We start from the raw sequence: 25,168 nt of genomic DNA, 5'->3' as shown, positions 1-25,168 counted from the left end.
ATATATATATATATATAAAATAATTATACACAGTGCACCCACATATATTATGTAAACACAAACCTTTATTTTGAATGCAATTAATCATGATTAATCGTTTGACAGCCCTAATTATTAATAAAAGAACTGTTTTCAATTTTAATGTATTCAAAAATGTTGCTGCATTACTACTCCAGTCCTCAGTAGGCATGGGCCAGTTAACAGTTTCAAGGTAAAAGTCCACTCTATGTTTTCGTTATACCACTCCTGTGTATGAGCTCGTCCATAGACTGCATGAAACAATGAACGTAGTGTCCTTGACATCACCCGTAGGTTTCTGAAGAGCATTTTTGAAGCCTAAAGTGGACAGAGCCGGAAGTCACCATCTTGGCAGCGCTTCACTCCCGTCCCGCATAACCAAAAATGGGCAAAAAGGCGGGATTAACTGAGGTGACATGACGGCTAACAGACAGCAGACAAACGGCTAGCAGTGGCATTAACGGAAATCCACCTGCCACTCAAGTGCCCACGCCTTTAATTATAAAGAACATTAAGGCTTAATATAATTTAAACAGATGAGTTATAAAACATTTACCCCCTCACAGTTTAAAACATTAAACAGGTCAAATAAGCTATATAGACCCAAACCACTTTTGCACCAGGCTGTAAACATATTTTTTTTCTGCTTTAAAGTTGGGCATTTTACCCCATTGGTGGGTCTATGGGATTGACTTTCTTTTGGAGACAATTGATGAATTGCAGTTTAAAGGAGTAGTTCACTTTTAAAAAAACTTTTGCTAATAATTTACTCACCCCCATGTCATCCAAGATGTCCATGTCTTTCTTTCTTCAGTCGAAAAGAACTTAAGGTTTTTGATGAAAACATTCCAGGATTTTCTCCATATAATGGACTTCAATGGGAACCAAACGGTTCAAGGTCCAAATGACACTTTCAGTGCAGCTTCAAAGGCCTTTAAACGACACCAGACGATGAATAAGGGTCTTATCTAGCAAAACGATCGCTCATTTCAAAAATAAATCAAAAAGTTTAAGTTTTATAAGCACAAATGCTCGCCTTGCTCTGTTCTGTGATGAGTGTTCGTGACTCTCCTGTTCAAACTCGTTCATCAAAATGAACAAATCTTTTTTTGAGTCATGACCCGAAGGGTCCTGGATAAGGCCCTTATTCATCGTCTGGTGTCGTTTAAAGCCCTTTGAAGCTGCACTGAAACTCTCATTTGGACCTTGAACTGTTTGGTTTCCAATGAAGTCCATTGGGAAAAGTCCAAAGTGGAAGAGGTGAACCCCTGGAACTTTTTCCCTAGTCGAAAAAGACGAAGGGATGTGCAAAATGACGATTTCTATTTCAAGAAAATGCTATTCATCATAGAACAGCCTGCCATGCAAACATAGAGCCTGCATAGTCTTCCTTCTCTCTTTTATAGATGCATGTAGTCTATATTGATTGGCCTATATTTCTTAGTAGATTTTAACAATGGACCTCTTAACTAAACTGTTTAGGTTTTTTTTTGTTTTGTTTCTCCATTCTCTCTATGGTCTTTGTCTGCGTCATTTTGAGATTGTATACCTCTTGAAACGAGCAGTTTTAGCAAGCTATATCCAGTTCAAGTGTCATATAGCTATTTTTCACTAACTATTAACAGCCTGTTTGCATCAAATCCCTTTAGTTAATGCATTCTTTATGTTTTAGAAGATTTAAATCTTTCAAACATGTTGTGACATATAAACATCTCTATAAACTACTGCCAGATATGACAGCTGTGTGTGCATGTTCCTCTTGGATTTGTCCAGTTTCTGCCAGAATGACTCTTAAAGATGAACTCAACACCAATATGTGTAGTGCAAGACCCTAGACTCATGCACAAACAGCTGGAAGACAATGAAAAATATACTTTTGGGTTGCTACAAAACGAATTTATGGAAGCTTGTGTCAAAAAAAAAGATGGTCATTGCAACTTTTTATCTGACAATTCTTACTTTTTTCGAGTTTATGTCTTACAATGTCTCTAATTTGCCAGATATAAACTCGTAATTGAGAGAAAAGTGGAAGCGGGCTTCCATAAATATCTGACACTTTGAATGTGATCTTAACAGATTGGAACAGGAAGTGATGCTGTGGAAAACCTTTTATTCCATGTCCATGAAGACCTTTGAATTTCCTCTATAATTTGCCGCTTTGGCCGTTAGTCATAACACATCATCCTCTTATATTGTGGATGGATCAGTGAGTAGTTTTTGTAAGTTTTTCCTTCATGGAATATGTCGGGTGGAGAAGTGTTGCGTCTGGCGGAAACTACACCCTTAACACACACTTTCACTCGCATAGGCTACATACAGAAACAGCTAAACGTAACCCTTACTCAGAAAGGAGCCAAAAATAGAAAGCTGTGAGTTTTTACTTTTAATCGCTATGACTACCAAAACATTGTCTTTTGATTGGCCTTACATAAGTGTCTGTAAAATGTTGATCACAAAAAGACAAAAGCTTGTAAAAAGCACAGAAAACCACAACGTTTGTTTACGAGAAGGGACTGGCACGGCCGGGGCGGCCATTGTGAACGATTTGCGTAAATATGTGTGCGTATACGAGTCTGCACTGATTTGTGGTCGCATTCTTTTGTTTATGAGTGTGTGCACTGTGCATGTCGTCTATGTATGTGTCTCAGTCACTGTGTGTTATGAAGCCTCAGTAGGCTTGTCTCTGACTGTGGATTGTTTGTGGCCTGCCCTCTCTCTGTGCTCTCCTCCAAGGGGGAAAGTCTTGGACAGAAGCCTGTATAGTATATACAGAGCCTCAAACCCAGCCAGTGGCATTCCGACCCTGGCTCTTCCAGGCTCCAGTTAGGTTACATCAGCCTCTGAGGGAGCACAGCTTCCCAGTGTGCCAAACAAACAGAGATGGCGCAGGGCTTATTTTGCGGCATTGAGGATCTGCTGGCCTCTGGAAGTCAGTTAGTGTGGACTCTGGCTGAACAGGTGCTGAAGAGATGCTATAGTGATGGGCTTGTGCCCTGTAGGAGGTTCTTGCAGACATGCTGTCATCTGGGAGATGTCTATCAGGTATGAGATGAGATGAGAGTGATGATGATGTACTTTGGTTTAGTATATTTGTCTCTAATCTATCTGTCTGTCTGTCTGTCTGTCTGTCTGTCTCTCTGTCTGTCTGTCTGTCTGTCTGTATTCAGCTTTGCGTCACAGGAATATATTAAAAATAGAAACTTTAAACTGCAGTAATATTTCATAGTATTACAATAATTCGCTGTTTTACTGTATTTTTGGTCCAACAAATGCAGCACAAGAGACTTATTTAAAAAATCTTTCTGAAGCAGACTTTTGAACAGTAGTTAAAATGTAAATTATGGGTTATACTAAGAATAATACTAAGAAAAAATTGTCATCATTTACTCAGTCTTGTTTTGTTCCAAAGCTGTAAGACTAACTTTCTTCTGTGAAACTGTAAAGGAGACATTTAGCTGATTATCATCTGAATTTACCATTTGTGCTCTACCATTAATAACAAAAAGAGCAATTAAAAGCATCATAAAAGTATAGCTTATATTAATGATGCGCTATGTTAAGGCTTATGAAGGCAAATTATAGTTTATGTGAGGAACAAACTGATATTATTTATTAAATAAAAATCACGTTTGCAGCTTAAACATTTTTTTTTTTTTTAATAACTCCTTTTGTCCGTCATGAAAGAAAGAACGTTTGGAACAATATGAGGGTGTGTTATGATGACAGAATTGTAATTCATGGGTAAATCAACTAAAAAAAAAAAATATTTCGGAGAGTTGGTTGAAGTCAAAATAGAAATGTCAATTGTACGTTTGGACTTGTCAATTGTACGTTTGGAAAGCACCATCTGGTCAATTCACTTAGCGCCCATGCGTGCAAGTGTCACTATTGACTAAGGATGTTTTTCTTCTCTTACTGTTGTCAGAGCTGTGGTCTGTCTGATGTCATTGTGTCTAAGGAATGTTGTTCCCTAAACCTTAACATGAATTCAGTCATTCATGACATCTAATATACCTGCTATATCAAAGACAGATGTGTTTTTTTCAGAAGTCAAGCTGAACAGATGCTTGTTTTCCTCTCAGAATATTAGTAAAAAAACAAATTGTGTTTTTTGGGCATAAACCCAATGTCTCCATTCACTTTCATTTGCCCAAAGAAGCTTTATAACTCGTTTTACGGCAGTGATATCAAACGCTCATTGGCTCTCACTTGCTTCGTCACAGATTGTGACATGCCGTGTTTTGGGTGATGTGCATTTGAATGAGAAATGCACTCTTTCACAGAGTGGATCGGGATAAGATTCTCAGCAATTAGCTTAAATTCTGCAGCACATTTTCATTTGAACTATGCTTTTGACATTTTTGCAATGGATACATTGGGATTCCACTTGTCTGTTACGTGTCCCGTTATTACTACATATTTTAAAGAAATGTTTATGGAGTTTAGAAGTAGGTTTAGTAAAATTACACAATTGCCACAATTTGTATATTTGTCCTCCCATTGCATTAAAATGTGTTTTTTAAAAAACATATTTTTGTTTTTGCATTGTAACAAACCACGGAATACTCAGTTGAGCAAATGAATGCAATGACCAATCAGAACTTTTGTGGAACTTATTTGTTTGACTAGGAACATTTCTCCTCTTTTTACCTATTTGTTGACCAAAAAATCCCCATATAATCAGTTTTACTCCCTATTTGTCAATTAACTTGAGTTAATTAAGTTTGAAAAACGATGTGATAATAATATTCCACAGTGGCTTTAGCTACATACTTAACTTTGGCTTTGGCATGGAACGGAAATTGTGGCAGTCTTGTTTTCCCTATAGGCCTATATCACGAAATTTAAGACCGGAAGTACGTCTTTTAGTAGGGATACGGCTCTTCCAGTTAGCTTTTTACAATGGTGGAGTCCGATAGATACCGCTTGACCAAATCTATCCGCAACGTCACATATGACGATGTGGTTCGGAATTGGATGTTAAATGAAAAGTGGGAAAACGTGAAAGCTGAGGTATGGCTGTCTACGTCTTGATGCAGATCAACCCGGTACACTACAACAACAGCCGTCGGCGCGGGTAGCCGTTCGCCAGTAAGGTAAACGTTTCTATGGTAACAGTGAGTTGGACCAATCAGCAGACGTTGCTACTATGCTTAGAATTGTGGGTAATGTAGTTTTTTTTTCATAAGATCGCGGTTAAAACATGTTTTTCTTTAAACAAAGTTGATTTCATAGAAACGTATAGCTTCAACAGGAGCAAAAACCTTCGTTTCGCAACCTCATAGCTCGTGGTGGTTTAGAGACATTAGGGCTGATAATCTAAATCCGCCGTTCCGGAAGCAGGAAGTGTGACATAGGCCTATTGTGATGTATGCCTATATCCGAGTTCTCGCACAAGAAGAAATGTGAGGCGGGATTTTGACTATCACCAATTGATTGGATCGTTGAATCATTGTGATTTGCTGTTCAAGATCTGTGAATGTGAATGTCACTTTTATGTGAATGACAGGTTGTCCTGCCCTCACGCCAGTAAACACGTCATCAGAGAATAGAAGAGATGTCGCTACAAGAGCAAGGGGAAGCTATTTTAATTAAAGATTACGGCACGTGCATTTATAAATAAAATAATAATAATAAATTAAAAAGATGTGCATGGATAAACACAAAAACAAACATCAATACTATTCAAATGTTTTTTTTAATAGTCTGAAGCCATGTGATGAATTTGAGTAAAAAAGGACAAAAATGTAACCAAATTTTATTTTATAGCTATAAGCAACTTTATTGAGAGTCACTCCACAGTTGGGTGATATTTATATATCCAGTCTAGGGACGGGCAGACCAATACTTCAGGACAGTGGCCCTCCAGGACTGAAGTTGCCCATCCCTGATCCAGACAGATCTTCTCTCCAGATGTTTTTCCCTTTCTAAGTTCTTTGCCGTAGTTTTTTTTTAATAGCTGGTAGGTCTGAGTCATTTAATCTTTTTGTTTTTCTTGTGACTCCCTGAAATTGAATTGTTTGGACTTCACAAAATCACACTCAAACATGGCAGGGGTTGAGTTTTTTAGGTTTGTAGCTAATAGTTTAACAGTTTAAGTGGTATTTTTTAAATGGAGATAATGTGTATGTTTTTAGGAGAGGGAGTATGGGGCTTTGTTTGAACTCAGATTATAATTCAGGGTGAATGACCCTTATGTCAAGAGCATTGTCACATGACATGACCCTCTTTTTTGCATGATCATTGGTCACTCATTCCCTGCCCCCATAGGCACATAGGCTTAGTTCATTCACAAATACAAATCAATTATGCTTCTCTTTCAGGTACTGAAGTACAAAGCCGCAAGTTTAAATATTCATTACAGATCCCAAACTTTATACTAACTCTTTTGTCTGTGTTCATCCACAACATGAGTTAACAGACTAATATAGCGGCCACTCTGTGCCTGGCACAGTGATGACCTTATAGTCTGACAGCACACAAAACAAGGGAGATTTCTGCATGAGTAAATCTATACCAGACAAGCAGAAAACACACAAGTGGATGTTTTTTTTAGGGATAAGTGGAGGGGTTTTAAGGGGGGCAAGAAAGTATTATGGGGGCAGGGAAGTGATGCCGCATTAAGCTTAAATAATGCTGATGCTGAGTCTGGTGTATTGCACATTCAAGTGCATTGTTTTTGGCAAGGTAAAGTTTAACGCTAAGCCAATGAGGCTTCCTGCATTGCTGGTGGAGCAGATTTTTCTAATTTATGGAAATCGATTTTGACTCTGGTTGTATTGTTTGAATCAAAATATTAAAATAAACATTTAGCAAAACATTGCTTAAGCATAAATTCCAAATAATGTTGAATGCAACATCTAAAAGATCTATTGTTGCGTGCATGTTCAATGTGATCTTTTATTTTTTATTAAAGCTTGAATCATTTATCAGGCTGGGCTAGTCCTTTAAAGTGTTTCTATGGTGACTAATCCAAGCTTAGACAATGGAGCCTGTGTAATTAACAACACCAATAATTCTCCCCATTAAGACTCTTAAATGCAAGTCCTTGTTTTTTAGCGACTACTACACTACTTTTTTTCTCTCTTATTTAATACTTATTATAAGTCTTGGTTTAGTCACAATTACATTTAAGATTTTTCTTCTCTTCTAGAAATATAATTCCTAGTATATTCCTTATATAATTATTATATTATCAATATCAATCATAAGATATGAAATTTGGTTAATTCACATGAGAATTCTGGTTAATTAATCAAATGTTATCAGTACATGGACACTGGTGGATCTGGTGAAGAGAGATAGTTCGATTGGTTGGTTCTTACTAATTAAGCATAATTCATGTATGCTCCTGTCTCATCACTGTTTTAATTCATGAAATATAGTAAAGTTAATTGTGTGTGTGTTGGAATTGATTTAATGCAGTATTAGAGATAAGAGGGTAGATTGAGTTGTAGTCAGAATTGATGACACCCCTGGTAAATGTGAACATTATGAAAGAAATGTTTTTCTCCAAAACATGTTGGCCACAATTATCGGTACGCCTAGAATATTTGTATGTTTAGCACACCATGGTGACTAAGAACGTGAAATTGTCTAGCTGACTTCTTTTTTTGACAGGAGTTTAAATATGAGGAAACACAAAGGCCAATTTCCATTAATCATCCATCACAATGAGTAAAACCAAAAAATATAGTTCTGATGTGCATCAAGATTGTTAAGCCTCACAAAATAGAATGTGGCTGTTAGAAAATAGCTAAAGAATTGAAGATCCCCATTTTGACCATCAGGGCAATAATTAAGAAATTCCAATCAACTTAAGATGTTACGAATCTGCCAGGAAGAAGACGTGTGTCTATATTGCCTTAATGGACGGTGAGGCGGAGAGATTGAGTGGCCAAAGACTCTCCAAGGATCACAGATGGAGAATTGCAGAGATTAGTTGATTCTTAGGGTCAGAAAGCCTATAAAAACCAAACAACCCCTACATCACCACGTCGTTTGGGAGGGTTTCAAGAAAAATTCTCCTCGCTCGTCCAAAAACAAACTCCAGCATATTTAGTTGTCAGACATGACTGGAACTCTAAAAGGGAATGGATGCTTTGGTTAGATGAAACAAAAAAATGACTTTTTGGCAGTTGTGTTTGGTTTGGTGCAAACAGGGATAAAAAGTTCCCCATGCCTACGGTTAAATATACCACTGGATCTTTAATGTTGTGGGCCTATTTTTTTTGCTGGAGGTCCTGGACTTCTTGTTCAGATCGTATTATGGATTCTAGCAAATACCAACAGATACAAAATCAAAACCTGACTGCCTCTGCTTGAATTCTTATAATGAGCCATAGTTGAATCTTCCATCAGGACTACAGTCCAAAACAAACATCAAAATCAATACAAAAATTGGTAACTGAGCACAAAATGAAGCTTCTGCCATGACCGTCCCAGTCCCGTAAACTGATCCGTAGAAAATGAGTGGGCTGAACTGAAAAGAAACACTAACTTGTGAATCTGAAGGATCTGGAGAGATTCTGTGTGGAGGAATGGTCTCTGATCTCTTGTCAGGTGTTCTCCAAACTCATCAGGCATTATAGAAGACAACTCAGAGTTGTTATTTGCCAAGATAACAGCCTTTAGAAGTAAAGGATACACCTGTCTATCCCAGATCATGACTCCTCAGGATGCTTCCTCACTCCTCGTTCCTCACAGTGCTATTAGAGGTTGGAGATGCCCTTTAAGATGGCTGAGTTTGATCAGTTTACGGGTCACGAGATGGAGGACGGAGGAGCGAGGAAATGAGGAAGCATCAGTTTGAGTGTCGAGAAGCACAAAGGGAAATTAAGCTAATATTGGATTTGGACATGCCTTGATACCGTCCTATATTGGAATACATCCTCCGTCCGAAAAGCAGCATTTGAATTTATTGAAAGGATAAGCCCTTTCGATCTCTCTCTCTCTCTCTCTCTCTCTCTCTCTCTCTCTTTCTCTCTCTCTCTCTCTACTCTCCCATTCTAAATCAAATGCTACTCTCTAAGATGCATACATAATTAGTACTTAAGTTAAAGGATAGGTGTAGGATATTCAGAATAAAGATTCTGTAATAAAATAATAATTTTGTTCATAATTTCACAGCTTTCTCTGATGTTGTTGAATAATAAATACTAACATGACCCTGCCAAGAGGCTGCCAAGATAACATCTAAATCCAGCTGACTGTACACAGAGATCAATCTTCCCAATGGGAAAACAATCCAATTTATCAACCCATTATCAGAGGACACACTCTCCTCACATCATTAGATTAGTGTTTATAATTATAGCAGTAGGTTATGATTGGGTCTAAATCTGTATTGGAGGTCATGGAAGAGTGTGTTCAATATATGAAGAGTTCAGATGCAAAAGCCTCTAAATGCCATTTGAAATTTTCTTCTTTAATGATGATTTTGATCAAACTTGTATATTTAAGTTCAGTAATTTCACTTAAATAACAATTAATAGGTAATTATCGTTGCCATTTAAGTGAAATCACTGAACTTAAATACACAAGTTTGATAAAAATCATCATTAAAGAAGAAAATTTAAAATGGCATTTAGAGGCTTTTGCATCTGAACTCTTCATATACAGTACATGCACTGACACACACACACAAGAAGTTTCTTATGGTCACCAAGGCTGCATTTATTTGATTAAAAAAACAACACTAAAAACTGTAATATTGTGAAATATTATTACAGCGTGAAATAACTTTTCTATTTTAATATATTTTAAAATATAATTCATTCCTGTGACTGTGATAGCAAAGTTTGATTTTCAACAGCCATTAATCCAGTCTTTAGCATCACATATTGAAAATGTTGAAAATATTTGTGCTTATTAATATTTTTTATTTGAGTTCAAAGGAACAGCCTTTATTTGAAATGGAAATATATGTAAACATTATGGTAATATAATAAATGTCTTCAATTTAATGCATCCTTGCTGAAAGTATTTATTTCTTTTTCCGTATTCAAACTATGAACTGAAGTGCACAGTATTTTACATGACCACCATATTTATGTGAATTAATAATATACAAATATTGACTATAATAAGATGAACTGGATGTGTGTTTGACTTTGCCAGATGACGGAGGGCCGGCTGTGTCAGGTGCTTCTGCTAGATGACAGGCAGCTGGAACTACTTGTTCAGGTAAAACTAACTCACCACACTATCTCATAGATAAAAAACAGACACGTTATTAACAGTAACACCTGTTTCCCTAATATAGCCAAAACTGTTGTCCCGAGATCTCCTGGATCTGGTTTCATCACATTTCAACCTAAAAGAGAAAGAATATTTTGGAATCTCCTTCACTGATGACAGGTAAGTTAGTGAAGTGATTTGTTGTCATTGTATAGAAAGATGTATTTATTATTTATTATTAGCATACTTTACAACTATACAATAAAGACTCCTCCAGTAGATCTTTAATTACAATATTAAACTAGCATGTAATTCCTGTTCATTACACACATTGAAGTAGAGTTAACCAAATATCCTCAAATAATAACTGAACTTCTAATTGCTATAAGTCTTTCAACTTAAAAGCTTTCGAACAATAGGCTTAGGTGGGGATTCAGAGGTATTCCACTTTTACAAGGAACCTACTGTACCTACTATTATTATTGTTTTTTTAAATACTTACTTGCCTTTGATCATTCATTCAGTCGAACAAAGCACATATAGGATCATACACAAAACATGTGAGGTTTAATTATGTTCAACCATAAATAGTCTTTCAAAGACATCATGTTTCTTATGTCATTTAGCCCAAGTGTTGAATTAGACTTTTTGCCATTTTATCAGGGGTCAAAAAAACTGGCTTCAACTGGATCGCAGGGTGCTGGACCATGACTTTTCCAAAAAGACTGAACCACTTGAGCTCAAATTCCAAGTCAGGTTAGTTCAGATTCACTCATTTGCATGTCCAATTGCTAACCAATAGGGGGCGCCACCAGTACAGCATGTACTGGTGCAACTTCAACATACAAATGCAAGACAGACATACAAGATATGGCATTTATATAGACAATAATGTCTCATTCATAACTAATCACTTTATATTTTATTCTCTTTATATGCAATGATTGTTAGTATTGCATCATTGTTTATCATAGGAGTTCGTTTATGTTCCTCATTGATTGTCGCTGTTTTCTGTAGGTTTTACATCGAGAGTGTTGCATGTTTGAAAGATGCTACCACTGTCGAACTGTTTTTCCGGAATGCTAAGATATCTGTCTACAATGTAAGTGATCCAAGTATTAAAATCATGTCACAGATCAAAACATCCAAAATCTATTAAAGATTGCAATACTGTTATTTAGTCTGTGGATGATTTTTCCCTTTGATTTTTTTTCTTTCTTTTGTGAGGCTTTAAAAGAGCTTGGCAGGTGGCCTCCATTAAGTTCTTTTTGATTACGGGCATTTACAGATGACAGCCCTCACACAGCAGGATGCTGCTGGGTTGGCTGGTTCCTCTGTAGCCTCTTTCAACTGTAAAGGCCATTATTGAACCACCAAATCTAACTCAACATAACACATTTGATAAAGAAAGAAGGTAGTATGAATTTAGCTTGTTCTGACAGACTTCATTTTTGTCTACATAGAAACCATTACAGTTCACATAGGCTAATTCCAAAATAATCATAATACGCATTTTACTATCTATCACCATGCGACGCGACTGCGAGATGCATAAAAATCAATCAAAATCGACAGCCAATCAGAACAGAGTGTGGATGGAGTCTCGCACGCTATCTCACGACCAATTCGTACGAATTCGACGAATTTGTCTAAACCCACGTGATGGGTAGGTTTAGGGACGGGGTAAGGGGTAGGTCATTCGTATGAATTCATACGAATTGGGCAATTCGTAAAATATGTACGATTTAGCAAAATCGTACTAATTCGTATGAGTGAGGTCGTATGAATTGTTACGAATTAGCCACTTTTTAATCATTCGTCGAATTCGTACGATTTGGTCGTGAGATCGGTTGGTCTCGCGCAAGTGCACAGCACCAATTCGTACGAATTCGACGAATTTGTCTAAACCCACGTGATGGGTAGGTTTAGGGACGGGGTAAGGGGTAGGTCATTCGTACGAATTCATACGAATTGGGCAATTCGTAAAATATGTACGATTTATCAAAATCGTACTAATTCGTATGAGTGAGGTCGTATGAATTGTTACGAATTAGCCACTTTTTAATCATTCGTCAAATTCGTACGATTTGGTCGTGAGATCGGTTGGTCTCGCGCAAGTGCACAGCACCAATTCGTACGAATTCGACGAATTTGTCTAAACCCACGTGATGGGTAGGTTTAGGGACGGGGTAAGGGGTAGGTCATTCGTACGAATTCATACGAATTGGGCAATTCGTAAAATATGTACGATTTAGCAAAATCGTACTAATTCGTATGAGTGAGGTCGTATGAATTGTTACGAATTAGCCACTTTTTAATCATTCGTCGAATTCGTACGATTTGGTCGTGAGATCGGTTGGTCTCGCGCAAGTGCACAGCACCAATTCGTACGAATTCGACGAATTTGTCTAAACCCACGTGATGGGTAGGTTTAGGGACGGGGTAAAGGGTAGGTCATTCGTACGAATTCATACGAATTGGGCAATTCGTAAAATATGTACGATTTATCAAAATCGAATAGTGAGGAAATCGAGTGAGGTCGTATGAATTGTTACGAATTAGCCACTTTTTAATCATTCGTCAAATTCGTACGATTTGGTCGTGAGATTGGTTGGTCTCGCGCAAGTGCACAGCACCAAAGAGTAATCTTGACGACACTCGCATGAAAATGGATAATTAGGCTACATAATCAAATTCACAAATATTACACCATTTAAACATTATTCAAATACATAGGCTACTGACTTACTAAAACAATCTTTGTCAAATAATACACTTTGGACAATAGGACAGTTTGAACGTTCTTGTCTCCATCTGTAAATTACTGAGTGGCCACTCCCCCGCTCATGCAGCACACTGAGTGGCATTTAGGCACAAACTAAATGTGGCATTTAATAAAATGGGTTTGTGTGAAAATTGTTTTAAATTCCCCTAAATTAAAACTGTTGTATGTTTTAAAGCTTATTGAATGTTAAAAATCATAGATTTCAGTTAATGTTGAATGGATGTACTTACACATTTAATCCCCAGAAATTGAGTTTTTTTTAAATGGAGACATCAGTTACAATATTGATGATACATTAGTAGCTACTTAGTAAAAAGATGCCATCAAACAAATTAAATGTGTAGTGTATTACAATATTAAAAATATATTTAAAATATGTATACAAATTGTAATGTTAGGTGAGATTAATCATAATTGCAGAATTTAGTTGTTTTTAATCGATTGACATCCCTAAAGATAAGTAAATATTTGCAATATTGCATGCTGTTAATCCGTTCTTTGTGGTGTAGATGGTGTGAGGGGCGCTGTGGCGTGATTGAGGGATTTTTCTCGGTGCTGTACAGCGACCCCATGTTGACTGATTAATCTACTCCTGTAACTGTAACTACAGCCACAAACTCCTTTAGACTTCTATTTAAAAGGACCCCTGCGCGATCGTGTGGTGAAAACTTTTTTTAACCATATAGTTTTTAATAATTATTAGCGTTCGCGAGACACCAGAGTAAGTTATTTTGATGCACGTTGAGGTTGAAACACGAGCGCTGAACCTGCTCCCAGTCTGTACCATGTCATCCTGGGGTGGTCCAAGTTATGTACTGGAGTCGTATTCAATATTTTCGTGTCTTTTATGTTTTTAAAATACTAAATTCATCTGTTAACGTATTGATATAGTTTTTGTGTATTGATACAGTGCGTTTAAGGTAGATAAAGTGATTACTTTTATACAAACACCCCGTGTCTGTTTACAAAGATGGTATCGTCCACTGTGGAACCTGTGTGTGTGGTGGAACTGGAAACGGTTGGTGGTGGTGGGACAAATAGTTAGATTCGGTGTGTCTGCCGAAAGCTTAACGTGTAAAGCGATTTAATAATTTTGTACTCCTTCCTTTTAAATACTTACAGGAAAACATTGAAGTGGAGAGTGATATCGTTTTTAAGTTAGCTGCATACACTGTTCAGGTGAGTGAGAATTTTAGTTCTCTGGGTTAGTTTTGACAGACTCGCTGCCAGTAATTTTCACACGCAATTTGTATCTCCTGAACTGATTTAAGCTGCTTTGAAAATAAACCAGTTACAATGACATGGGTTCTAATGTTTTTTTACGCCAGAATTTGCATTTATCTTTTCGCTAAACTGTAATTTATTATCAAACGACGTTATTTCGTTGCATGTTTGTAACGTTATTTGTGCTGTGAAATGCTTACGAAAATGTTGAAAATATTAACATTTCATTATTTGTCAAATGTCTAATACAAAGTTTAGAGACTTGTGGTGTGTAGCAAACCCACTCTGGAGTTAACGTTAAGCTTCTTACCGCATTGACTCAAGACTCAAGCATGTAACGTTATAAAGGGTCAGTCTGAAATGATTCATCAACAAGCACTTTTGTCTCTTTCTTTAGGAGGCAAACGGAGACTTCACAAGGTAAGAGAAAACTTAGATCTGGGAAGACATTAGATCAGGGGTAACCGAACCTTACAGTCCCAGATATATCCTCTAATACAGACTTTATATTCTAATTGATAGATAGACATCTAACGTTACCTATCTATAGTTTAAAAAGTTTTTTATTTGTTTGACTTTGAATAATTAATAGATATTGTTCATAAATGAAGACAACCTTTATGTATCAAGTTTACATATTACCTAGTAAAAGTAACACTTTTTTCAACTAAATGAAACAGGCACCTGCTAGGACACCTGTGTGAACTTAAGGAAAAGTTTAATCTACTAAAATGACCTTGGAACCAGGTGGTTGACAGAAAATGCAATATTTGAAAGTTTAGGTTGATGAGATGAGGTTAAGGATCATTTGTGGGGTTGAAATTTTCGGCGCTCGTACGAGTGTGGCTGAAGTTTACACATACTTTTAGCCTCACTGTACACACTACTTTATTTTGTATTACTGATATGTCTTGTATTTGTTGGGATCAGAACGTTAGTATTAAGGCTATGTTTGAAATTGGTATTACTGACACCATAGTTTAAACTTCCTCTTCTTACAGTTCAGCCTTATAAAATTCCATAGAGACCATTAATCAACAGCAAGTAACAGGCGTAGGGGCTTACAAAGCTAACCTCTTCAGATATGTAACTTTTATTACTGCTGTAAATTACATAACATTCAAAACTCAATTAAAAGTCAGTTCCTTTCCAGACCAAACTTGAAATGAAAAAAAAAAATGCCACATTCACAGTTTTTGCACTTGTGTTCAATTGATTATAAATTCCATCATACCTTACAAAATAACTGCAAAAAAAGTAATGTTCTATTTTTATTTTTATTGCTAAAATTAGTGTCCATCCGACTTGGTGGTGGAATTGTTTTTGCAAGTTAGATCCATCTAAAAGTAAGCATTTATGAGTTACTGTTCTGCTTGTGTGCCTCAATGCTGTGCATTCAGCCCTACTAGTTGATCATTTCCAAATGAAACATTTAATGAGTGAGTTGAACTGGCAGTCAATAAATGTGATCTATAAGTCCATGGCTTAGATATTTCTGCACTCAAACCTTAAAAAAGGACCCTTGACAGTTGCATTTCATGTACGACAGCATAATTCAATTCAGAGCTTTTTGTTGTATATAAATGTTGGCCACTTTACAAGCACATTTTTACAGTCATCGTGCCAGTTGGCATATTACGTAGTTCTCCGTTCATAAATTTTCAGGAGGTTTACTCCAAGTGATTAGTTGTTGTGAGTAATGGAATTCTTCATCCTCTCTGTTAACATGTGCTTGTGGCAGTGAATGGGATGCATTGGGATAAAGCAATATATTAACGAAACCCTAACAAATGAAAAGGATGAATTGGTCAGCAAGGTTTGAACGTGTTGACCATTCTTTCTCGGTAGCCTTGCAGTTCATTGTTGGGAAACAGAGCTTGTCCACTGTTGAGTAGAGTGAGAACAGAGGTGTGCAAACAGCCTCTTTTACTCTGAAAATGTTTACCTTGCAACAACGACTGCTTTTGTTTAGCAGTGGGTAACTTGTTAAATGCCTTGTTAAATGGCTTGGACAGGAAGGGGACATGGGAAAATGGGAGGTCGCAGGTGGCATATTATACTTTTTGAATTTAATTTTATTCAGCAAGGTTACTTACAAAGGATTTCTATTTCAAATAAATTCTGTTCTTTTATACTTTCTATTCATCAAAGAATCCTGAAAAAAGGATGGTTTTGACAAAAATATTTAGCATTAACTACATTGTCCATAAGAAATGTTTCTTGAGCGTTGAAGGATCATGTGACACAAGACTGGAGTAATGGCTGCTGAAAATTCAGCTTTGCATCAAAGGCATAAATTAAATTTTAAAATATATTCAATAGAAAGTGGTTATTTTACATTGTAATTAGGGATGCACTGAAATAAAAACGTCATTGTTCGAAAAAATGTATTTGTTTTTTATTTTTTACTTATTCGGCCGAACAACGAAAGTGTTTTTTTTTTTTTTTTTTTTTTTGGCCGAATAATTTCCGTTGCCGAACATTCGGTGCATCCCTAATTGTAATAATCACACTATTCCTGTTTTACTGTATTTTTGATCAAATAAATGCAGCCTTGGTGAGTATAATACACTTTTTTCAAAAAACCTTTTTCAAAAAAAAAATGTTTACAGACCCCAAACATTTAAGATGGTAATCTATTCCCAATTTTGGTTAAAGATATAGCCTAGGTGGGTCATGTTAGAACATTATGTCTGATACAGACATGTATGTCATCTGTATGTCCTTCACTATTTATTTGCTGGCACATAATTAAGCAGTTCTGGTAGCAGTGAATCATTACTGACAGCATCCTTTTATGGTAGAAGTAGGCTTAACATAAGCAAACCCTTAAGACCTTCTCTTCCTCTAATTTCTAATATTTCAGGTGGATGAAGCTCCCAGATTTCATAAAGCCAGAGCAGTTGCATTGGGAGGCCCAGGGCTTTAAGTTTATGTAGGAAGCTAGAAGACCCCCACGTCTCTTCATATAAACCTACCACTCCTCGGTTAAGACTGCATAGATGTTAGTGGAAAGGGAGTGGAGACATCTCCCGTTGGCAGACATAGGGCGTCATGCAGGATGCTGATGTCATCTGTCTGCAGTTTTTTTATCAGGGGCAACAACTCAGGGGTTCTTCCTATACAATCCCCTCCTAATATTTCCTAGTTATTTAAAGAGAATATGGAAAGTTTAAGAAATGGTGTCACTTTTAAAAATAAATATGAATCACTTTTACATTTTGAAATACTGTTATGAAAATGCTTGATCCTGTTGAAATTCTAAGCAGAAATTACATACTTTCAAGGACGTTGACATCAAGACCTGTAAGGGTTCTGGAAGTAAAAATTCCATTCATTTTCTCCATAAGGAAATTAGTTTTTAACAATAACTTTTATAAGCCTTAAAAAAATAAATCTACTCAGAAGTTGTTAATCAATGTTACATGCGTTTATTGAAGCGATATATATTAAAAATACATTTAAAATATAATGTTTCTCTAGATATAATCAACAAATTTAAATATTTCCCGATATTTTTTAATTTGATTGTAATTAGCAATGCTTCAGGAGTGAGGGAAAGTAGTTCTTCCCTTCACGAAAGCCCAAAGTATAAAGCCCTTCAACTGTCTACGTAATGTCCTCGTGACGCGACCATTTTTCTACCTTTGTCGTCTTGTCAAGTTTTCTGATATTTTGAGCTTTGGGGTTTGTAATTTTGTGATTTACCTCTGAGCTGGTTTGCTTCAATCATGGCTTTAAAAAGAAAACTTTCAAAAATCCCTATAGAAAAAACAAATGTAAAAAATACTTCCGGAACCAACGTCTCTGATTAAGGGAGCGGGCACTCATGCACTCTGTGTGTATTCCTGAAAAAGCTGACACATGGCTCTAACTCCTCCATGTGCTGCTTGTGCTGGGTTAAGCATGTGCCCGCCCTTCCTTGCCAACGCTTTGATAGTACAGACAGCATAATGAATTCCAGATTGCTGACAAGGCATTGCAGTCTCAGGGAACCAGCTTACTGTATTTTACCACATCATCAACCCAGCCTGCAAGATTTATACCTTCAAACTTATCATAAATCGCTGAGCTGCAGAACCAACTGGCTTGGAAAGGGAAGAGCGCCAGGGAATATAGTGGTGCTTAGCCGAGCAAGGTATTAATGGCCTGATAAGCGGGGCTAGAGAGGTTTTATCTTATCAATTCTGTAACCGGTTTCCCTTTTGTCTTCAATTAATTTTCAAAGTATTCTGACTCAGTTGTTGTGGTTTTAAAGTGTTCTGCACATTTAGATCTGTTTTTTCCCCCTTTGTTTTCTGGGAATTGCTTCCTGTAAAAACAATATCGCCCACTTCACTCTCAACTTGGATTTGGAAAAGATCAGATCAAAGTTTGCTTGACCAGTCAGATATCTGGAAACCTATGACATGAGGGTTTTCTATAACACTGCTGTCATGTTTTATGAATTCGGGTGTTGTGTGTCTTTCCTTACATTACAATGGTTACACTTTTTGTGTAGCTTTTGTTGTACGGTAGTTAAATATGAAGCTTTCTAAGCCCTTAAAGGGATAGTTATTCCAAAAATTAAATAGAAATTCTGTCATTTTGTACTCACCCCCATGCAATTTCAAACCTGTGTGACTTACTTTCTTCGATTCAGCACTAGATGCCATGCAATTACATGCTCTTTGTTTCAGAGAAGAAAGTAAGTCATACGGCTTTGGAAGTTGGAACAACATGAGCATGAAGTTTACGACAGAACTATTACTTTGTAATTGAAATGGTATAACTATATATTCAGGTAAGAGACTTTGACATTGAAGTATTGTACACTCTCTCCACTGAGATAAGATGCTATTAGCTCAAGTACTGCATCATCACTATCACTAACTTCAGTGTAAATTCAGGGAAATCTGTTTTACATTTACATCTAATCTTTAAATATCTGCTCTGAGTGACTATAAAAAGTCAAGCTAAGCCAAGATGCAGAATAGAAAAAATGCAGGTCTTAAGATGATTTGTAATTTAAACGCTTATTGCTTTAAAGTGTAAGAGTTGTGAGCTGTTTGCAATAGGAAGCCCATCTATCTGAAAAGGAATTCCAGCTTAAGGATGAAAGATAAAAAATGGTGTGCTCCTCAAACATCAAGAAGATCTGAAAGAAAAATATGCAAACATCAGTCAATCTGTCATCAAGCAAACATTTGCAGAATCTATACATTTATATTCTTTCTGGTTTGCCACATCAGTTTGAAAATGTCAAAGTTTCAATAAAATCTAATGAAATGAAAACCTATTGAAATGTATGAAAATAGGAGGTTGTAAATTGCAAAAAGTAATGAGAGACATCAGTCAAAATTATATAAAAATATGTAATATTTAAATGTTTCAAGTAACTGCACTCGACTGTTAATAATCAATTTTTAAAATAAGAAAATGTATTAGCTTTCCTGATGTATTGACAGTTTCAGACTGTTAGTAATGAATTGTTTAAGGGTGTGTTTTGGAAAACATGTTCAAAAAAAATTTAATTATCAGTATTTTTTTTTTTTTTAATGAATTTTAACAAACACTTCATACATTGCTTTTGATGCCTAAAAAGGGAATTTGATGATGCACGTCTTTAAAAAAACCTCTTGTTTGAAATCTATGCAACAAAATACTGTACTGTATTATACCATATTTTGTGTTTTATGTATTTTGTGTAAATTTACCTAGGAAGTGTTTAATTTTTTTAACACAGTTTGTGATGTTTTTTATTTTATTTTAATCTGTTAGTGATGAAAGCACAAGATCAGACTTAAAAAAGCTTCCAGCTTTCCCCACTGCGGTTTTAAAGGAGCACCCATCATTAGCATTCTGGTAAGACTGCATTTTTGTTTCTTTAAGGCAGGTAACTTCTGTAATATGACATTTTTCAGAGTGAAACGCAATATTCAGAAGGAAATTATGTAGGCAAGACTTGATTGAATAATGTTCTGAAAAATATGATCATGATGGAGACAGTGTCAAAAATCAATGTATTCCATAAGTGTGAATATATGTGTTATGGGTCTTGAAGCTCAAAAACTTTAGTGTTGCCAGGGTGTAGTGTGCAAGCTGCAGCCTGTTTATTTCAAACAAACCTTGCTAATTAACTTTCTTGTTAATGATCCCTGCCCTCTGGCTACTATAACCCTAGACGTCTAGATGTTGAAGTCTACCACCTTAAAAGGATTGATGTGGCAGCTTTAATCAATGGGTATTGAGTGTAAGAGTGGAGCAGTAAGACAGTAAACCAGTTAACTGACCGCAATTATTGAAGTGTGTGAGTGGGAAACAGCTGTGCGTTAGTTCAAGTGTTAAAGAGGCAGCTGTGTGAGTAAGTACATAAGCAGCTGTGTTCGTCGTTTATATATAAAAATGGTCTATATGTTGTAATTTTATTAGTGTACAAGTTTACTGTAATGTTCATCTGTCAGATTAATTTCCTTTTTGCTGTTTCTTATTAATAGTGGACATGAATACTTACTGTGTGTGTGTGTGTGTGTGTGTGTGTTGAGGAACCGAAGTGGTTATTAGAATAATTTGCCACAAACAGTGTGTGAGTGTGATTCATAGGACAGACAGCCAGATGGCATTTCTCACATGGGTTCACCTGGTGTAATATCTGACTAGTTAATATTCTGACTAGCCTCGTCATTTAAATGGCACATTCACATATTGGTCTTATGCTCAATTATTATTTGGTGGCAGTAGTGCGGATGGTAACGTTTCTCTCTTTTGCCCTCTAGTGAAGATAAAGTAATCGAGCATTATAAGAAGCTGAAAGGACTCAGTCGTGGACAGGCTATCGTACGGTAAGTACAATAATAATTTATATGCATGACATAAAGGATCTCAAGGAATGTACAGTAGATACAGGAACTGCGAGACTGAGCTTGTTGCCCAACCTCTGATAACTACTGCACGGTTGTTTGTGGAAGAGCGAAACTGCGTAATTAATTAGACCACATTACTGAAAGTGACCGCTTTCAAGTTCAACCGGCCTAATCACACTGTCCCACTTTATTTTTAGCTCATTGGGATGAGACAAGGTCATTTCTGTCAGCTTGATTTGTGCTCCGGCATTGATATATTGACATTTTCCCTCACTGTGAAAGCACTAGGAGTTTGTATGACTACAGTCAGTGATGCATTATAGATGATTAACCAGGCTTAAAATGTTGTTCATCCTTGTTGTTTTTGTCTAACACACTATCTTATTAACTTTCTGTGCTGTACTGTTATTTACTGGACTGTTGTGACTTAAATCAACAGGTATATGACCTTAGTCGAGTCTTTGCCTGCATATGGAGTTCATTACTACAAAGTGAAGGTATGTGTATTTTAGGACATAAACCTAGACATTATAAATACTGAAGCTGCCATAGTATATCATTTACTTGATTTATGATTGGTTAAATAATTATCCACTGTGTGGTTTGATTATAATTGTGCTTAGTTGATTAGAAATGTCTCTGGAGATCAAACAGTGCTGTTTAAATCACTGTTACTGTATGTAAAGGCCGTGTTGGTTGGATCCATTTGATCTTTTTATTTCTCTACCATCCCAGACAAAAGCAAATAGTAATTACCTTCCCTTTATACAAAACAAAACCATTTTCTTTTACAGGACAAACAGGGCATACCGTGGTGGTTGGGGATTAGCTACAAAGGCATTGGCCAGTACGACCTGCAAGACAAGCTCAAGCCACGAAAGGTTTGCTGTTTAGTTGTTTGTTTATTTTTGTTTCTGTGCTAAGAGCAATGTTGCCCCCCTCCCTCCTCCTCTCTGTATATTCCTTCAGAAAATGTTTAAAGGGTCATGTGACACTGAAGCAATGACTGTTGAATTCAGCTTTGCCATTACAGGAATAGTTTATATTAAAACAGATGTTTTAAATGGTATATTTCACAATATTACAGTTTTACTGAATATCTAATCAAATTAATGCAGCCTTAGTGAGCGTTTTGAGCGTTCTTTCAAAAAAATGGTAGTGTACAATTCTGCTTGTGGACATCTACTCTAGTTTGCTTGCGACCAAGTGCCTAAAATATTCAAAATAACTTCCAGATTTCAATGCCATTAAGCTGGCAAATCCAGTGATTAGTTTATCCTTAGAGGCAGTAATGGTATTAGCTCAGTACCTTGTTAACCCAACTTTTTTTCCAAGTGGATTGGTGTACCCCAAATCCCAGAGGTTGTGCCAAGTCAGCCAATCAGATTTCTGTGTGCAATATATTTTTCCCCAAAATCTCCGATTGAGATGTCTCTTAGCTCTAATTTTGTGTTCGTTGGCATTTTTAATGAACATTTTCATTTACCACATTTTTATCACATTTCAAGGATATGAGAGATTAGTAGCCATTGCTCTTTTTTACGAGGAGGACTTCTATATTTCACCCCAACCGCAGTCATTAAAGTGTCTGTTAATTGGCATTCATTACACCAATGCTTTGTAGGATGCTGCTGGGTGTGAATGTATATTCAGTCCAATGCCAGAGTGTTAATGGGCATGTCCCACTCTGTAACCCTGCTGCATGGCTGCAATGAACACCAGCCCCTCCCTGTGGAGGGTGTAATTATGGAGCTTCATGGGGAGCAGGAACTGGAGCAATGCCAGCAATGTGATGTCTGAAGGGGGATTGGCTCCATTGACAGAACCCCAATCAGCTCTTCTCCTGGAGAAACTAAGACTGCTACTGAAGGGTTAGAGAGTAAACATAGAAATCCTTTCTATTTCTTAATTTGTCTTAACAGAAAGATGTGGTGGTACCATGGTACAGTGAATCATATATTAAAATAAAGGTAACACACTTGGTGTTCCCTCCCTCTCCTTTTTGTGGGTCTTTTCCCACTCGTCTTTTCCCACTAGTGTTTTAACTGTCTTTTTGAAAGTACACTAGGCCTTGTCAGAGTGCAACCCATCATCTGGCCAGTATTGATTGTGCTTCCTGCCAAGAGGGCAGTTTTTGTGTCCGCCCGCCCCCCGATCTTCTTCCAGCACGCCGAGCTCATTATGCAAATCTGACCGCCATTGTGCATTTTACTCAGGCCAGACAATTGATCAAGCAATAAAACACAATTAGCCAAGCAGGGGGCCATAAAGGAGAGCGTGGGGTCTCGCGGCTATAACTCCTCCACAGGCAAGATTGGGAGTATTCAGTATTAAAAGAAGCTCGGAAACTTTTTGTCTGAACTTTCCCGGGCTCTGAACTGATGCCTTATGAAAGCAGTAAATTAAGTGAAAAAACTTTAGTCATTAGTCTGTTCCCAGTTTTGTCCCAATTTTTTTAGGAACATTTTATGTAGGTCTTTACAGATTGCTTGGCAGATGTTGGTTAATAATTTCTTAATTTTGGTTGTTTACACTAAATGCTTCGCTCTTGTTAATTATTTCTCTGGGACATCCTCTAATGCAGTTTTTTTTTTTTCCAAACTTTTTGATGCCAAAATGTGACAATCCTGCAAGGGATTCCCTTTCTAAAATATAAAAGTAGCAAATGTGATTATTATTATTATTATAAAGATAACCTGTTGTTTGCTAATTGAAAGCAAATTAATAAACTATTACAAAGTAAAAAAGTAGAAAAGTAAAAACCTGACAACAACCCAAAAGATTCATAGTGTTAAAGTGGTGAGTTTTGCTCAGGCAAGGGAAGCGCCGCTCTCTCAACAATTTACTATTTATTTGTGGTTATCTCCATAGGGATTGTTTGTGTATGAGTGTATCTTGTCTGAGAGAGGAGGATGCAGAATATATTTGAGTCATAATTCAGAGCTGACGATTGCATCTGGATTGTCTGTAAATATGTTGATGACAAATCATAGATACATCAAAGATTTAAAGATAATACCAGGCAATATAGTTTTTGGTTGCAGTGAGTTTTTGGTTTACATGAGTTTATGTTGGATCATGTGTATTGGTGGTGTCTGTTGTGGCTTCTTTGTTATTTTTAAAATAATTTGTTCCTTTACTGTATGAAGAGTTAGTTTTTTGTTGTTGTTGTTGCTTTTACACATATAGGGCCATACACAACGGGACGAATATCGGCGCATGTTATTCGCTAGAGTTTTCCAACGCGTTTTTGTGTTCACACCCAATCGATTTTCACTGACGATGAGCCGAATTCATTCCCTGACATTAGATGTTGCTTAATGTAAAACAAATATAATAGTCCTATGTTGTAGATGCTGTCGTGTTTGCCAACGAGACCAGCAGCTCTTGCATCTTCCTCGCCTTATTTCTTCCTGGCAGTGTAGACGCTACTGGGCGTAAATCTTCTTCGCTGTTACTTATGTGTGCTCGGCAAGACCGTTTTGTGTATGAGCGCCCCCAAGTTGTGTTTTACTGTAACATCAGAAGCTCCAGACACGTGAGCAAAAGTGCCAATCTCATTGGTCGGAAAAGACGCTTTTACGTGTCGGTGTGCGCACCATGGCGGCCCTTTGTTTAGTCAAGGGGCGTTAAACGTCGGCGAATATTCTTCGTGACGTGAAATTCTTCACGGGCTGAACAGGCCTTTAATCTGTGCTTTTGTGTAATATTTAGTGTTTCATGGCCAGGTTCACATAGTCAGGGTTTGAGATTGACAACTGTATTTACAAAAAAAAATTTTTTTTTTTTACGTCCAGCTCATGTATGAGAGTTTACAATTTTTTTCCGAATGTATTTACCACTCCAAAAAAGGACTGATGACTGCATTTCACTACTGTGAACACAGCTTATTTTGAAGATCTAGTGATGCATCATGAGGGTGTGTATTATTCGCAACATATTTCTGCACTGCATCATTATTATCCCAGTGACATGAAAGAGTTTTAAGGTGTGTATGATTATGCTAAACAAATCACTGGTCCTAATTGGTATCACATGTACATTTACATCAAGATCAGTGATACTTTTTAAAATACATCATCTGTAAGGTTTGGGTCTGCAAGTTAACAAATAAAATAAG

General features: G+C 36.7%; 1 protein-coding gene across 4 annotated transcripts in view; it reads left to right on the top strand.

The window, feature by feature from the left end:
• The window catches only part of frmd4ba (FERM domain containing 4Ba), a 50,515-nt gene that overhangs the window by 10,803 nt on the left and 14,544 nt on the right, over positions 1-25,168 (top strand). The window contains exons 1-11 of one of the 4 annotated variants that reach the window (XM_039689236.2): positions 2,833-3,060; positions 10,138-10,203; positions 10,283-10,377; positions 10,861-10,953; positions 11,215-11,299; positions 14,105-14,161; positions 14,604-14,626; positions 19,967-20,050; positions 20,962-21,027; positions 21,488-21,545; positions 21,843-21,929. In XM_039689236.2, coding sequence (XP_039545170.2) covers positions 2,899-3,060; positions 10,138-10,203; positions 10,283-10,377; positions 10,861-10,953; positions 11,215-11,299; positions 14,105-14,161; positions 14,604-14,626; positions 19,967-20,050; positions 20,962-21,027; positions 21,488-21,545; positions 21,843-21,929 — 876 coding nt within the window. In that variant the 5' untranslated portion in view covers positions 2,833-2,898. Of the gene's footprint in view, positions 1-2,832; positions 3,061-10,137; positions 10,204-10,282; positions 10,378-10,860; positions 10,954-11,214; positions 11,300-13,866; positions 14,001-14,104; positions 14,162-14,603; positions 14,627-19,966; positions 20,051-20,961; positions 21,028-21,487; positions 21,546-21,842; positions 21,930-25,168 lie in introns of those variants that run through there. The other 3 variants (XM_039689237.2, XM_089134361.1, XM_089134362.1) reach the window with 3 other exon arrangements.

This window comes from Pimephales promelas, chromosome 8, assembly GCF_988280905.1.
Source record: "Pimephales promelas chromosome 8, fPimPro1.hap1.1, whole genome shotgun sequence".
Taxonomy (NCBI): domain Eukaryota; kingdom Metazoa; phylum Chordata; class Actinopteri; order Cypriniformes; family Leuciscidae; genus Pimephales; species Pimephales promelas.
The sequence above is the reverse complement of the archived record's forward strand: the minus strand, read 5'-3'. Positions and strand labels throughout refer to the sequence as shown.